Here is a 16,859-nt window from a genome sequence, read left to right as displayed (position 1 = left end):
TGCACACTTTCTCCAAGCATTACCAAGTAGATGTTGCGGCTAGATCAGATGTGTCCTTTGGTATGTCTGTTCTAGTGGCCGTGGTTTTGTTTCCTCCCCCCCCCCCCCCCCACACACACACACACTTGAACACTACTTTGCTACATCCCATCAGTTCCTGGATTCAAATGCTGCTGCTAACAAGGAAGAAAAAATTATGGCCTACCTGATGATTTTCTTTCCTTTGGTAGCAGCATATGAATCCAGGATCCTTCCTTGGTTATCTATTGCTGTGTTTCTCTATTTAGGTTTTGCTGCTTTATTTTAAAGTTTGGATCTTATTGATATTATTTCAGTTGTTGACATTGTTCATTCCTTTATCTGCTGTGGGGAAGGAGAAGTTTGTTGCTTATATGTTGTTTTCTCCTGCTTTGTTACGAGAAATACTGACCATGAGCCTCACTGTCCTATAAGACAGAGTTCAGTAGTGCTCTCTGTCTCCACCTGCTTGTAGATAGACATGACCCATCGGTTCCTGTTTTCATAAAGGAAAGAAAATTATCAGGTAAGACATAAGTTTTTCCATTTCTTTTAACATATTTATCCCTAAACAGTTTACACATAAAAAGTCCTGTTGGGGATTATTGCTTAGCTCTCTTTTAAAATCTGAAGCATGTCACATTGACCTTGCATTATTTGTCATTTTAGCTTGAATATATGAAGGAGGAAGTGGAAGAAACTGCTGAAGATGAGGCGACTGAATCGGAAGAAGGCCTTGAATTTGATGAAAGAGCTTGATGCATTTCCTAAAGTTCCTGAAAGCTATGTGGAAACCTCTGCAAGTAGAGGAACAGGTACTTGTGAGGGTCTAGAACATCCAGTCTTGTTAAAGTTGGCATTATTTTAAATTTGCTTTAATTAAAAACACAGGAAGTGCTAAATGGCAATATGTTTATGCCACTGGAGATCTAAGTTCAATTCTCAGAGGACAAGCAGACTTATAATTCTTACGTGGGTGATGCCAGCCCGCATGGCCTGGTCCGGAATTTACCAAGCAAACTAACGAGAACTTTGTGGAGCATGAGACACACTCCACTGTGCTTGCACGAGTGCCTGCCCACTGTGAGAATGCAGTCACCTCAGTTCTTTTCTTTTTCTACTGCGGTGAGGAGAGGGCATGTTTTTTTCCTGTCTCCTCACATTGCTCGGTGTTAGAGAGCTTTTTTCTGCCTTTCAGCTATTTTTTCGTTTATTTTTCGTCTTTGAGTTCCTCTTGAGTAACCCCTGCCCTTTTATTTTTCCCTTTAAATTTTAGTGATTTTGTCCAGTTTTAAGTTTCCTTGTGTTTTCCATCATCATCAGGCCGCTTTTAGGCCTTGACTTTGTCTGGGAATTTTCCCTCTCGTTTTTGCGTGCCTTGTCCATTTTTCAGGCAACATCGCTTCCTTTAATTTAGCCCAGGAAGTTTTTCTTTCCATGTCCACGAAGGTTCCCAATGGCTCCAAGCACTGTACCGGGTGCAATCAGACAATCTCTGGGAAAGACACCTGTTCTTGGTGTCTACAGTGTCTTGGGTCCCGACCATAACTCCACTAACTGTGTTCTCTGTCGTCGCATGAAGAAGAGGACCCAGGTTTCCAGAGAAGCTCAACGAGAGAGGATTTTTGGATCCAAATCCGGTTCCTTGACATCTGCATCACCATCGAGGTTGGCATCGATGTCGAGCATTACACTGGCATTGGGAGCATCGGTAAGCATGGCTGCTGTTAGACCCTTACTCACTGGGAGCAGTGAAGCATCGAGTGAGTCTACACCTGCCTTGAGGTTTCCTGCTGTGCAATGCCCCCGGGACTGTCCATCGTTGGACCCGACCCCGAGGTGACTTGTGGCTGTGACGTCGTCCTCATCAGTACCGAGGAGCCTTGGTGACATGCTTCGGGCGAAGGCCAAGAAGCATCATTATTGGTCGCCCTTGACACATGGTGCCGGGAGCTCTGGGGCATTGAAAGATTTGGCATCCGAGAAGCGTTGTCGCTGGGAAGACTGTGCCCCCTCAATTCAGGAGGTGCTGATGTGTTATTTTCCCAGCAGCTAAGACCCCACTCCTTTATTGGTCCCAGGAGTTCTGCTACCTGCACCTGAGCTGGCACCTCAGCTTTTCCCAGCGTCGACCCTTGATGAGCGCATCCGGGGCTTGCTCCCTGAGCTGCTGGATGGCCTCATGCAACTGTGTGCATCGGCATCAGGGGTGCTTGTGCCTATCCTGGCTCCCATTGCGGCCCTGCTTGGCCGTCAACCTGCGGTGCGGCCTCCAATGCTGTATGCGGCCCCTGTGTCGACTGCCACTCAAGCCGGCACTCCTTCGACGTCAGTGAAGGAAGCTTTGCCAGAGTCGAGGCGGGAGCCGACTTCTCTATGCCACTCTCGAGGACATGGCTCCTCCATGTTGAGGCAGGTTCGGTCTCAACACTTCCATAGGGAGGTATTGTCTGACACCGAAGAGGAACGCTCAAGCGAATCAGAGGAGGATCCAAGGTACTTTTCCTCTAACAAGTCCTATGGAATTCCCTCTGAACCCTGCCCTCCCCACCTGAAAGGGGAAAGTTGCCTCCAGAGGGCCTTTCATTTCCATCTTTTGTTAAGGAAATGGCTGATGCCATTCCATTTTCTTTGGAAGTGGCAGATGAGCCCAGGGCCAAGATGCTCGAGGTCCTGGAGTACACATCTCCTCCTAAGGAGTGTGAGTGCACCTCTCCACGAGATACTCAGGGAAGTCCCTGTCAGGAACTGAGGAGTCCCCTCTGTCTGTCTCTGTCATGCCCAAGAAGATTGACAGCCAGTATCAGATCCACAGTGTACCTGGTTTTGATAGGCCTCACTTCACAATTCCATGGTGGTGGAATCTGCTCTGAAAAGGGCCAGGAGTTCCAGTGACTACGCCTTGGCACCACCAGGCAGAGAAGCTAGAACCCTAGATTCTTGTAGGAGGAAGATGTACCAGGCTTCAATGCTCATCTCCTATATACAATCATACCAGCTCTTCACGAGCGTCCACTTACTACTACTACTACTACTACTATTTAGCATTTCTATAGCGCTACAAGGCGTATGCAGCGCTGCACAAACATAGAAGAAAGTCCCTGCTCAAAGAGCTTACAATCTAATAGACAAAAAATAAATAAAGTAAGCAAATCAAATCAATTAATGTGAACGGGAAGGAAGAGAGGAGGGTAGGTGGAGGCGAGTGGTTACGAGTCAAAAGCAATGTTAAAGAGGTGGGCTTTCAGTCTAGATTTAAAGGTGGCCAAGGATGGGGCAAGACGTAGGGGCTCAGGAAGTTTATTCTAGGCGTAGGGTGCAGCGAGAAAGAAGGCGCGAAGTCTGGAGTTGGCAGTAGTGGAGAAGGGAACAGATAAGAAGGATTTATTCATGGAGCGGAGTGCACGGGAAGGGGTGTAGGGAAGGACGAGTGTGGAGAGATACTGGGGAGCAGCAGAGTGAGTACATTTATAGGTTAGTAGAAGAAGTTTAAACAGGATGCGAAAACGGATAGGGAGCCAGTGAAGGGTCTTGAGGAGAGGGGTAGTATGAGTAAAGCGACCCTGGCGGAAGATGAGACGGGCAGCATAGGTTTGAACCGACTGGAGAGGGGAGAGGTGACTAAGTGGGAGGCCAGCAAGAAGCAGATTGCAGTAGTCTAAACGAGAGGTGACAAGGGTGTGGATGAGGGTTTTGGTAGAGTGCTTGGAAAGAAAGGGGCGGATTTTACGGATGTTGTAAAGAAAGAAACGACAGGTCTTGGCAATCTGCTGGATATGAGCACAGAAGGAGAGAGAAGAGTCAAAGATGACCCCAAGGTTTCGAGCTGAGGAGACAGGGAGAATGAGAGAGCCATCAACAGAAATAGAAAACGGGGGGAGCGGGGAGGTGGGTTTGGGGGGGAAAACGAGAAGCTCGGTTTTGGTCATATTTAATTTCAGGTGGCATTGAGACATCCAGACAGCAATGTCAGACAAGCACGCTGAAAGTTTGGTTTGGATGCAAGGTGAGATATCAGGGGTAGAAAGGTAGATTTGGGAGTCATCAGCATAGAGATGGTAGGAAAAGCCATGGGATGAGATTAATGAACCAAGGGAAGAAGTGTAGATAGAAAAGAGGAGGGGACCAAGAACAGAACCCTGAGGTACGCCGACAGGCAGAGGGATAGAAGTAGAAGAGGATCCACCAGAGTGAACACAAAAGCTGCGGAGGGAGAGGTAGGAAGAGAACCAGGAAAGGACAGAGCCCTGGAATCCAAGTGAGGACAGGGTATCGAGAAATATGCTGTGATCGACAGTGTCAAAAGCAGCGGAAAGATCAAGAAGAATGAGGATGGAATATTGACCTCTGGATTTAGCCAGTAATAGGTCATTGGAGACTTTAGTAAGCGCAGTTTTGGTTGAGTGGAGAGGGCGAAAACCAGATTGTAGTGGGTCAAGAATAGCATGTGAGGAGAGAAAATCAAGGCAGCGGCGGTGAGCAGCACGCTCAAGTAATTTGGAGAGAAAAGGAAGGAGGGAGATGGGTGGGTAATTAGAGGGACAAGTAGGGTCGAGTGAAGGCTTCTTAAGGAGAGGTGTGACCACAGCATGTTTAAAGGCAGCAGGGACAGTCGCAGTGGAAAGTGAGAGGTTGAGAATGTGACAGATAAAAGGAATAAGAGCAGGAGAGATGGCATTAAGAAGGTGGGTGGGAATGGGATCAGAGGAACAGGTGGTACATTTTGAGGAAGAAAGGAGAAGTGTAGTTTCCTCAATAGTAACTTCAGGAAAGGAGGAAAGGGAATGAGGGGAACGGACTAGTGGAGGGAGAGGTGATGAGGTAGAGAAAGCAAGGTTTATCTTTTGAACCTTGTGAAAGAATTCAGCAAAGGGTCTGAGGAGATAATGAAGGGGGAGTTGGGGGAGGGGGCACCTTGAGGAGAGAGTTCAATGTGGTGAAGAGAAGTCGAGGATTAGAGCCAAGAGAGTTGCGTAACGCTGCGAAACGCGGTACGCATGTTGTCCAATTTGGCTGAGATGCTCCCTCCAGAGCAGGCCGAGTCAGTTTGCCAGTTGGTCAAGCAGCAGAAGGCGTGTCGAAAGTTCTTGGCTGGGGCACTTACTACACTTTTGATGTGGCATCCAGGATTTCTGTTCAAAGTATAGTGATGCGCAGACTCTCATGGCTGCGTGTTTCTGACTTAGAACATTCTGCTCAGCAGAGGTTGGTGGATGCCCCATGCCGGGGGGATAACCTTTTTGGAGAGAAGGTTGAAGAGGTTGCAGACCAAATCAAAAAACACTCTATCATCTCTTCTCTCTCCTGCTGGGCGCCTTTTGCATCAGGCTCCACAGCTAGGAGGACTTTTGGCAAGACAAGGAGGAGTTCCTTTTACTGTCCTATGCGTAGGTGCAACCCTTCGGCTCGCCAGCCTACTCAGGCTCTCAACCCCTGCCCGCTCGTTCATGTCAACAGCGTGCGCCTAAGGCCCCTGCTGCTCCCCAGGCAAAGCAAGGGATGAGCTTTTGACTGGCTCCAGCAGAGCATAGCCACAGTAAAAGTGTCCATCCCAGACAACTTGCTGGTCGGGGGGAGGTCGAAGTTTTTTCATGAAAGGTGGCCTCTTATTACCTCCGACCAGCGGGTTCTTCAAATAGTCTGTCTTGGATATGCCCTTAGTTGGTATCTCAAACCTCCAAATTGCCCACCAAGATCTTATTCGTTCAGCTCTCAGCACAGACAGGTACTTGCAGTGAAACTCTCAGCCCTTCTGAAGGCCCATGCAGTTGAACTCATTCCATCAGGGGAAGAAAGGCAGGGATTCTTTTCCAGGTACTTCTTTGTGCAGAAGTCAGGGGGGATTCTTCCCATCCTAGACCTAAGGGCCCTGAACAAATTTTTAGTTCAAGTAAAGTTCAGGATGGTTTCCCTGGGCACTCTTCTTCCAATGATTCAGGAAAATGATTGACTATGCTTTCTGTACTTAAAGGATTCATATACTCAAATCCTGATACTTCCAACCCACTGGAAGTATCTCCGATTTCGGTGTGTTGCCTTTTGGCCTCTTGTCAGCTTCCAGGGTCTTCACCAAATGTCTAGTGGTAGTTGTAGCATCGCTATGCAGACTGGGAGTTCATGTGTTCCCCTATCTTGACGATTGGGTGATGATCACCTTTGGTGGAGGGTGCTCAGGAGTCCGTGCGGATGACTATTTGGGTGCTCGAGCTGCTAGGGTTCGTTTTAAACTACCCTAAGCCCCATCTCTGCTCTGTCCTGCGATTGGAGTTCATAGGAGCCCTGCTTGATGGATGGTTTGCGCCTACCTACTGGACACGAGAGCGGACAATCTTCTCGCTCTCATGTCCAAGGTTTGTACCTCTCAGCCGGTCACAGCTCAGCAAATGTTGAGATTGTTGGGCCACTTGGCTTCCAAGTCACCCATGATACACATTCACTTGAGATCAGCTGAATGGACCTTGGCTTCTCAGTGGTATCAAGCCACAGGGACAGTGGAAGATGTCATCCAAGTGTCCCTAGAGCTTGTACTCTCCCTTCAGTAGTGTACCATTCGATCCATTTTGACTCAGACTTCCATTCTAAATTTCTCAGACACCAAAAATGCCGACGATGGACGCATGTCTCCTGGGATGGGGAGCTTATCTGGTGGGCAAAATCAATACCCTGGCTGACAGACTGAGCAGGATAATGGATCTGCACGAGTGGTCTCTCAATGTGGGCATAGTCCGCAAGATCTTCCGAGCATGGGGGTACCCCCTCGTGGATATCTTTGCCATTCAGTTCAACCTCAAGGTCCCTCAGTTCTGTTCCAGGCTTCATGCCCATGACAGACTAGCGTCAGATGCCTTTCTCCTCAATTGGGGGATAGGTCTTCTGTATTTGTATCATCCCATACCTCTAGTAGGGAAGACTTAGTTGAAACTCAAGCAAGACCACGGAACCATGATTCTGATCGTGCCATACTGGCCACAACCATTATGGTTCCCTCTTCTTCTGGAGTTATCCTCCAAAGAACCATGGTGATTGGAGTGTTTTCCGACCCTCATCATGTAGAACAAGGGGTTTCTTCTTCATCCTAACCTCATAGCTAGGATGTTGAGAGCCTAGAATTCGCTTCCTTGGGTCTTGCGGAGGGTGTCTCCCGGGTCTTGCTGGCTTCCAGGAAAGATTCCACTAAGAGGTGCTATTCTTTCAAATGGAGGAGGTTTGCTGTGTGGTGTGGGTGTAAGGTTCCAGATCCTTTTGCTTGTCCTACACAGACCCTGCTTTAATACCTTCTACATTTATCAGAGTCTGTTTTCAAGATCAACTCCGTAAGGGTTCACCTTCTTGCAATATGTGCTTATCGTGTAGAAGGTAAGCCCATCTCTGGACAGCCTGTAGTTCGCTTCATGAGAGGTTTGCTTTTGGCAAAGCCCCCTGTCAAACCTCCACCAGTGTCATTGGATCTCAACATCATTCTCACCCAGCTGATGAAAGCTCCTTTCGCGCCACTGAATTCCTGCCATCTGAAGTACTTGACTTGGAAGGTTGTTTTCTTGGTGCCTGTTACTTCAGCTCATAGAGTCAGTGAGCTTCAGGCCTTAGTAGTTGGTACACCTTATACTAAGTTTCATTACAACAGAGTAATCCTCCGCACTCCCCTTAAGTTTCTGTCGAAAGTGGTGGAGTTCCATCTGAACCAGTAGATTGTCTTGCCAACATTCTTTCCCCGACCTCATGCCCATCCTGGCAAAAACAGCTTGTACACCTTGGATTGCAAGAGAGCATTGTCTACTACATGGAGTGGACAAGGCCCCACATGCAGTCCGCCCAACTTTTTGTTTCTTTTGATCCCATCAGGATGGGGGTCGCCATTGGGAAACACACCATTTTTAATTGGCTAGCAGATAGCATTTCTTTCACTTATTCCCATGCTGGGCTGGCCCTGGAGAGTCATGAGACGGCTCATACCGTCAGAGCCATGGCTGCATCGGTAGCCCATTTGAGGTCAGCCTCCATTGAAGAAATTTGCAAGTTTGTGACGTGGTCTTCAGTCCACTCATTCACATCACCTTGAGCAGGGTACCCGACGCGACAGTCAGTTTGGGCAGTGTTGCAGAATCTGTTCGGGTCTAGAATCCAACTCGCCCTCCTAGGTCCATTTTCTTCTGTTCCCGGCTGCACTGTCATTCAGATTGTATATATTTTCAGTTCGATCTGTGTTATGTCATTGCCGTTGCGAGGCTCAATTGACCAATGTTTGTTTTTGGTGAACCTGGATGCTAGGGATTCCCCACTTGTCAGAATTATAAGCTTGTTGTGTCAGAGAAAGTGCAGGTACTTACCTGTAGCAGGTGTTCTACTACTTATCATTTCTAAAGCGCTACTAGACGTACGCAGCGCTGTACACTTGAACACATAAGGTCCACATAAGATGGCGACCTGACCAGACGCTGAGACGGGAGCTCTGCCAGAGATCACGATCTATGCAGCCCATAGAGGAACGAGGATCGTGAACAGAGCTGCCCTGTTACGAGGAGGTGGAATACCTCCTTTAAACGGATTGTAGCCCCTGGTGAGCGACGATCAGGGATTGCTGATGTGGAGACTGCCGAGACCGCGAATTGTCCGAGAGCCACATTCCGACCTCCCCAGCCACCCTAGTCACCAGAGGAACACCAAAGACGCGCATTGCCCGAACGGAGAACGGCCCTGAAGGGGCCTGGAGTGTGTCGTCCAGCCGGCCCGGAGCGCCCACGTGTACCACCCAATCTCGTGGACCAAACGGCAGCGACTGTTCAGGCCGAGTAACCCTTGGCCGGAGCGAACCACGAGGAGGCGGAGACCGGACTGAAGAATAAACGTGTAAAAAAGCAAGCCGGAATCGAGCGCCCTTAATCCCGAACCAGAGAGGCCCTAATCTCGGAGCGGCACTAGTGAAGCGACTAACCACGGGAGCGAGACTGGGAATACATTCTTACCAGGACATCGCGAGCTTGGTCTCTCCTGCTGACCAACGAGACGAGCGATTAATGCTCAAGGCAGCGGAGTGCAGGGAAGCACCTCAGTGGAGGGAGTCAGGAGAGAGCTTTCCACAGAGCCTACAACGAAACGAACAGTCTGAGCCCAGAGCAGTTGGGAGAAGCGACGGGACTCTGATAAATACATCCACAACTCTTTCACTGCATCAGCAAAAGGACTCAAGCTGAAAAAAAAAACTCTCCCCTGTACGGCAGTAAGTAGTTCATTCCACGAGAGACTCAAATTGATAAAACTGTTCACTCTGCTGTTCACTCTGCTGTATGGTAATAAGTAACTCTAGAATCTGACCAACCTATATGTCTCAATTGCGCTACTACTCTTAAATGCATTTCAAGGCTTTCGAATGTAATGCTTTTGGTGCCTGCTTATAATTGATCCTTAGTGCATTGCTTTTAGTGCCTGCTTACAATTGTTTCTGAATGCATTGCTTTTAGTGCCAGCTTATAATTGTCTCTTAGCGCATTGCTTCTAGTGCCTGCTTACAACTGTTTCTGAGTGCATTGCATTACAAATGTTTTTTACTCCATTTAAATATGTAATGCCAACATAAACGTATTAACTGTTTCGCTACCGTGAAACACACGCCAAAACCTCCCTATCTGCCTACTGCCAAACATTCTTGAAAGCTGACCTTTTAAATGTTCTATAAACGACCTACCAAACATCTAATAACACCATAAAGAGACATGAGCTATCACCTGCTACATAAATTGAAATACATACTACGGACCCAGAATAACAGCCAAAATGAACACCAACATACTGATTATGATAATTTACTTACTCCCCCTACTATATCACGTATGGACTATCCCAAATACACAAACCAATCTGCCCACAACATACGCACCCCATATACAATTCACGTATAACCCACCAGAACAAAAGAACAACAAACAACTAAAAGGAAAAACAAGTATATACGGAAATAACCACCAGAAAGGGAAGAAAGGACATGACATAAAACTAGACATCAGAAAGCAGACAACTAATACAAATTAAGACATCAATGCCCCGAATCGAACCCTACCATTCAATCCAAATGGGATACGTAAACGCTAGATCAGTGGTAACCAAAACAGAAACCATAACAGACTGGATTACTGCAGACAATCTCGACCTCCTATTTATCACTGAAACCTGGGTCCATAACCTTCAAGACCCTATAATCTTAGAACTATGCCCACCAGGATACAGAATTACCCACTGGACAAGAAATGGAAAAAGAGGAGGAGGAATAGCCATCATATACAAATCTGAATTCAACATCACAAACACAGCTGAATCCATACTGCCACAACTTGAAATCGCTTCCATAAGAATAAGTCACCCAAACTTACAGGAACATCTTAACGCAGTTATACTCTACAGACCTCCAGGAAACTGGCGAGATAGCCAAACACACATCATGGACTTTATCTCGAACACCTGTATCTCTTCCTCTAACCTTATCATAATAGGAGATATCAACTTACACCTGGAAGATCTCACCGCAAAGAATTCCTACAGCTCTGGGACCTATAAGAACCAAATACGCAACCGACACACGAAAAGGGACACACATTACATCATAACACAAATTTGATCACAACGCAAATTTATATTAACCAACACTACTTGGTCACCTGTACTTTGGTCAGACCATTACATAGCAAACATCACCCTCCAATGGAGAAGGAAAGATCTACCTAACAAACAAATACGAAAAACCTACACCACAAGAGGAAAAATAGACCCAGCTGAATTTTGGCAACAGATCTACATTGACGGATGGACAACAAAGACAGACACAATCCAATTCCTCTCTAATTGGGATAATAGATGCAAACTGATACTAGACAACATTGCCCCAATTCAAACCAGAACCTCGCACAGGAAAAACTCAATACCATGGTTCAATGAAGAACTGAAAAAACTCAAAACACAAGTTAGGAAACTAGAACGTACGTGGAACAAAAAAAAAAAAGATGATCCCACTCTTAACGCTTGGAAACTACTCCGAAGGAAATACAAATATGCCATAAGACAAACCAAAAAAGAATACTACAAAACCGAAGTCGGGCCAAATTACAAAAACACACACAAACTCTTCCAACTCGTGAATAAACTATTAGACACAACCCCAGTCACCAATAACAACAATGACACTCCAGGAGCTGACGACTTGGCGAAGTACTTCAACGAGAAAATCATAAAACTAAGACTCAAAATACCAGCCAGCCCAATCGAATATACTACACTCCTAGAATGCCTAAACCCAGTACCCGGAATCCACCCAGCAGACAGGATCTGGACTGAATTCACTACACTACCAGAAGATCTTATCTCACAGACACTTAAAAGATTCGCCAAATCTCGCTGTAAATTAGATGTATGCCCAAACAACCTCATGAAGTCGGCCCTCCAACAATTTATAACGGACCTAACTAACCATGTGAATTTCATGCTACAAAATGGACTTTTCCCAAAGGAGAGAGGTAATATTCTACTCACCCCCATACCTAAGGATGCAAAGAAAAATACTAATGAACTTACGAACTATAGACCAGTAGCATCCATTCCCCTATTCACCAAAATAACAAAAGGCATGGTGACCAAACAACTCAGAGTATCTAAACAAGTTCTCGGTACTGCACGATTCCCTGTCAGGATTTCGCTTTAATCACAGCACGGAAACCGTACTAGTCACGCTTATGACCAAACTCAAACAATTGATAGCAAACGGCAACAACATACTACTGCTACAATTTGACATGTCAAGCGCATTCGACATGGTCGACCATGGAATTTTATTACATATCCTCGAGTACTTCGGAATCGGAGGTAACGTTCTCAGATGGTTCAAGGGTTTCCTGTCAGGTCTCTTGGGGAAATGTGAGCCCTTGGGCCGCTGTCATGGAAGTGGCAGCAGCAGGCAAAACCACCCAGCAGGAGACAGGCAACCCTAAGATGGACTGAAGTAGACAGGACTGGAGTGGCTGGGCTGGAGCTGAAGAGGAAAGCAACAAGGAATCCAGGAACAACGTCCTACAGCAGGGTTCAGGCTTGAGAAGCAGGATACAGGATACTCAATACAGGCTTCTCTCACAGGATTCGGGAAACTGGCACAGCTTGACTGGATCCGGGTTCACCCAAACACTAGGCAGGCAGGGTGTCCATGGACGCTTAGCTTGGCAGGAAAGAGGACACAGGAGCTACATACAAGCTAAGCTCAAGGGAATGGGAATGACAGATACAAGTGTAGAGAAGTGAAGCCATTTAAAATAATTTTGTGGCATAAATGCACTGGAAGCAAGTCTCTTTCAATTGAAAGGAAGCTCTGGAATGAGGGGGCATAGGATGAAGGTGAAAGGAGAGAGACTCAGATTAACATCTAAAATGGATATTTCTGAAAATAAATGAAATAGAAGCCACACATCATATGAAGATACACCAAAGTTTTTACCACCTATATTTCTCTGTTAATCTACAGATGTTTTTACAATATTGAGTCCTTTGAATATATATTTTATTCATGTATTTTTAATGTTTTACCACCTATATATCTTTGTGTCACTATACAGATGTCTTTTATAATATTGAGTTTTCTGAATGTATATATTTTATTTATTTAACTTTTATGTTCTTAGAATCCTGTGTCACTTTACAGATGTATTTTACAATATTGATTTTTTTGAGCATATATTTTATTTATGTGATTTTTATGTTCTTAACATAGACTCCTGAGTAAGGCCAGTGGGCCGAAACACAGCCGTGTCGCGTCGTCACTGCTGAGTTACTTTTACTGATCAATAAACTGTTTTGACCGTACAGCGTTTACTTTGACTGCCCCACATCCCTCCCAAGATCGTCATTCATTTCACCTCTCCAGAAGTAACAGGAAAAAGTACAGAGCCTTCTGTAGCTGTGGGTAGACAGCAGTATTATTTTGTGAATGAGCATTGGGACTAGGCAAGCATATGCTTCAAATGGTGTGATTTAATGATTAGAGCTGGAGAGCTTCCAAGTTACCCAGCTCAAGAGGGAGATTTTAGGCCAGTCCTTCAGATCATGTTACACTGATTTCAATGGGAAAAATCATGGACTACAAATAGCACAATGAATTGACATGTTGGTTCAAAAACAGGACTGGCCTGAAAGTCTACCTCCTGAAGCTTGAATAACTTGGCAGCTAAGGAAGCAGTGTGGTGAGAACAAGTAATCTTCACCTTCCATTGCCTCTACAAACCAGAGATGCCAAGGTGGACTTCTCCAGATAATGAGATTTACATGTAGTACGTCTGAGGTATAAATATAAAATGTTTTGCTTAGGAAAAAAACTTCTTATGGGAGAAACAAAAGAAAATGATATATAGCTTTCTTTGGTACTTGTGAAAGCATATAGACCAATGTTTCTCAACTCAGTCCTCGGGGCACACCTAGCCAGTCAGGTTTTCAGGGTACCTACAATAAATATGCGTGAGATAGATTTCTATACAGTGGAGGTAGTGCATGCACGTTTCTCATGCTTATTCATTCAAGATATCCTGAAAACCTGACTGGCTGGTTGTGTCCTGAGGACTGGGTTGTGAACCCCTGATATAGATAGTTGAGGGCAGTATTAGGAAGTTTTCAAAAGAACTTGCCCAAGTAACTAAGTTAGCTGGGTAAATTCTTTTGGATAAAAATTTTCCTTAGTTATGTTCACAGGTATATTTGTATTGGTGAACTTCCATAGTGTCTCACAGATCAGTCCAGAGACTTGTGGGTTCTTGTGCTTCTTGCTGGCCTCCCACTTAGTCACCTCTCCCCTCTCCAGTCGGTTCAAAACTCTGCTGCCCGTCTCATCTTCCGCCAGGGTCGCTTTACTCATACTACCCCTCTCCTCAAGACCCTTCACTGGCTCCCTATCCGTTTTCGCATCCTGTTTAAACTTCTTCTACTAACCTATAAATGTACTCACTCTGCTGCTCCCCAGTATCTCTCCACACTTATCCTTCCCTACACCCCTTTCCGTGCACTCCGCTCCATGGATAAATCCTTCTTATCTGTTTCCTTCTCCACTACTGCCAACTCCAGACTTCGCGCCTTCTGTCTCGCTGCACCCTACGCCTAGAATAAACTTCCTGAGCCCCTACGTCTTGCCCCATCCTTGGCCACCTTTAAATCTAGACTGAAAGCCCACCTCTTTGACATTTGCTTTTGACTCGTAACCACTCGCCTCCACCTACCCTCTCTTCCTTCCCGTTCACATTAATTGATTTGATTTGCTTACTTTATTTATTTTTTGTCTATTAGATTGTAAGCTCTTTGAGCAGGGACTGTCTTTCTTCTATGTTTGTGCAGCGCTGCGTACGCCTTGTAGCGCTATAGAAATGCTAAATAGTAGTAGTAGTAGTAGGGTTATGTCCCTCTACCAGCAGTTGGAAATAGAGAGAACTTCAGACGTTTACTATATGTGGTCATGTGCAGCCACCTTAACCTCGGTATTTTCTGTTTCTCCGAGGACAAGCAGGCTGCTTGTTGTCACACTTGGGTCAGGAACTGGAAATTTTCCCTTAGCAAAATTAAAAGTTTTGCTAGAGCTTTCTAGCGCATGTGCGGCCGTCTTCCTGCTCACCGCGTGAGAGTTCCCGCTCGGTTTTTTCTCTTTCCGCGACAGAGAGTGGCTGTGTTTTGCAGTCTCTCTCTCTCAGGCCCAGGAGAAGAGTCTTGCCGTCAGAACTCTCTGGGGTTTTCTTTTTCTTTTCTTTTTCTGTTTTTTCTAACCCAGTTAAAAAAAAAAAAAAAGGTTCCCTATATTTCTTAGTTTTCTTTGCTCTTTAAGTTTCCTTTCGGTTTCGTCGTGATCCTTTTAGCCGCGCGTACGGTTTTTCCCCTTTTTTTGTGCTCCTCTTTTAGGCACAATCGCGGATTTTCACTTTGCCGCCGCTTTTTTTCTGTCGATGTCATCGAGGACTCCCAGCGGCTTCAAGAAGTGTACTCAGTGCAACCGGTCTATCTCGGGCACTGACCCCCACGCGTGGTGTCTTCAGTGCCTTGGGCCCGACCATCGCCCAGATGCTTGTAAGTTGTGTCTTAGCTTGAAAAAGGGGACACAGGCGTCGAGAGAAGCTCTTCAAGACTGTCTTTTCGGAGCTCCGACTGGTTCCTTGGCGTCGACATCGGCACCGGGGATTGCATCGACTTCAGGAGCGCAGGTAATGGCTGTCCGGAGACCAACACACGCTGGGAGCAGTGAGGTGTCGAGTGGATTTCCACCTGTCTCGAAGCCTCCTGCTGTGCAGGCCCGACGGGACCGACCGGTCTTGGACCCGACCCTGAGGAGACGTGTGGATTCCATGTCCTCCTCGTCGGTACCGAGAAATCTGGATGACGTGCATTGAGCGAAGGCGAAGAAGCATAGTCATCGGTCTCCTTCCATGTGCTGTACCGGGAGCTCCGGGGCGTCGAGAGATTCAGCACCTGTGAAGCGTCGGCGCCGAGAGGATCGCTCACCCTCTATTGAGGAGGTACCGACACATTGGTCTTCAGGCAGCCCCGTACTGCCTCCTCAGCCTCAACAACTTCTGACACCGGCTCCCATACCAACCCCTCAGCCTTGCTCGATGGCGACTATAGACGAGCGCATCCGAGCCCTGCTTCCAGGTCTCCTGGAGGGGTTGCTGCACCAGTCTGCTCTGGTGCTGGAGGTGCTTGCACCTTCCACACCGTCAGTGGAAGCGGCAGCTGGCTCTATGCCCGTGGTGAGGTCCTTGATGCCGGTGCCGCAAGCAGGGGAGTCGACTTCTTGGCATCGCCATCGAGGATATGGTTCCTCGGCGTCGAGACGTGACCGGTTCAGGACTGCAGTTAAGGAACTGTTGTCCAACACCGATCAGGATGCCTCGTGGGATGAAGAGGAAGATCCCAGGTATTTCTCTTCTGAGGAATCTTGTGGTCTTCCTTCTGATCCAACTCCTTCACCTGAGAGGAAGCTTTCTCCACCGGAGAGTCTCTCCTTCTCGTCATTTGTCCGGGAAATGTCTGTGGGTATTCCCTTTCCAGTGGTTTCTGAGGATGAGCCCAGGGCTGAGATGCTCGAGGTCCTGGACTATCCTTCAGCACCTAAGGAGTCATCCACGGTTCCTTTGCATAATGTGCTCAAAGAGACACTTATGCGGAACTGGATGAAACCATTAACTAATCCCACCATTCCCAAGAAACTTGAGTCCCAATATCGGATTCATGGAGAACCTGAGTTGATGAATTCTCAGTTACCTCACGACTCTATGGTTGTGGATTCCGCTCTCAAGAGAGACAGAAGTTCTAGAGACTTTGCCTCGGCGCCCCCGGGAAGAGAATCTAGAACCATGGACTCTTTTGGGAGAAAGGCATATCAGGCCGCTGTGCTTGCCTCCAAAATTCAGTCCTACTAGCTTTACACAAGCATTCACTTGTGGAACAAGGTGACGCAACTGGCGGACTTGGTTGATAAGCTCCTTCCGGAGCAGGTCAGGCCTTTTCAGGAGGTGGTCAGGCAGCAGAAGGCGTGTCATAAATTCCTGTCCAGGGTGCTTACGATACTTTGATGTCACATCCAGAATCGCTGCCCAGGGTATAGTGATGCGCAGACTCTCATGGCTGCGCATGCCTCTGACCTGGACAATCGACTCCAGCAGCGAATTGCAGATGTCCCTTGCCGGGGTGAATAACATTTTTGGTGAGAAGGTCGAGCAAGTGGTTGATCAAATCATGCAGCGGGAAACCGCTATGGACATTCTCTCCGGCCGGGCGCCTTCTGCTTCTACCTCATCAGGTAGACTTTTGTTTCCGGGGAAGGAAGAGTGCTCCTTATG

At 46.9% G+C, this 16,859-nt stretch overlaps 1 protein-coding gene across 6 annotated transcripts in view; it reads left to right on the top strand.

Moving 5' to 3' along the window:
• ERGIC2 (ERGIC and golgi 2) overlaps nt 1–16,859 on the top strand; it is a 425,675-nt gene that overhangs the window by 45,336 nt on the left and 363,480 nt on the right. For all 6 annotated transcript variants that reach the window (XM_030214639.1, XM_030214641.1, XM_030214638.1 and 3 more), the window contains one exon: nt 688–833. In XM_030214639.1, coding sequence (XP_030070499.1) covers nt 728–833 — 106 coding nt within the window. In that variant the 5' untranslated portion in view covers nt 688–727. The remainder of the gene's footprint in view (nt 1–687; nt 834–16,859) is intronic.

The sequence above is a fragment of the Microcaecilia unicolor genome, chromosome 9, assembly GCF_901765095.1.
Source record: "Microcaecilia unicolor chromosome 9, aMicUni1.1, whole genome shotgun sequence".
Taxonomy (NCBI): domain Eukaryota; kingdom Metazoa; phylum Chordata; class Amphibia; order Gymnophiona; family Siphonopidae; genus Microcaecilia; species Microcaecilia unicolor.
Note: the sequence above shows the minus strand (reverse complement) of the source record. Positions and strands in the feature narration are given on the sequence as shown.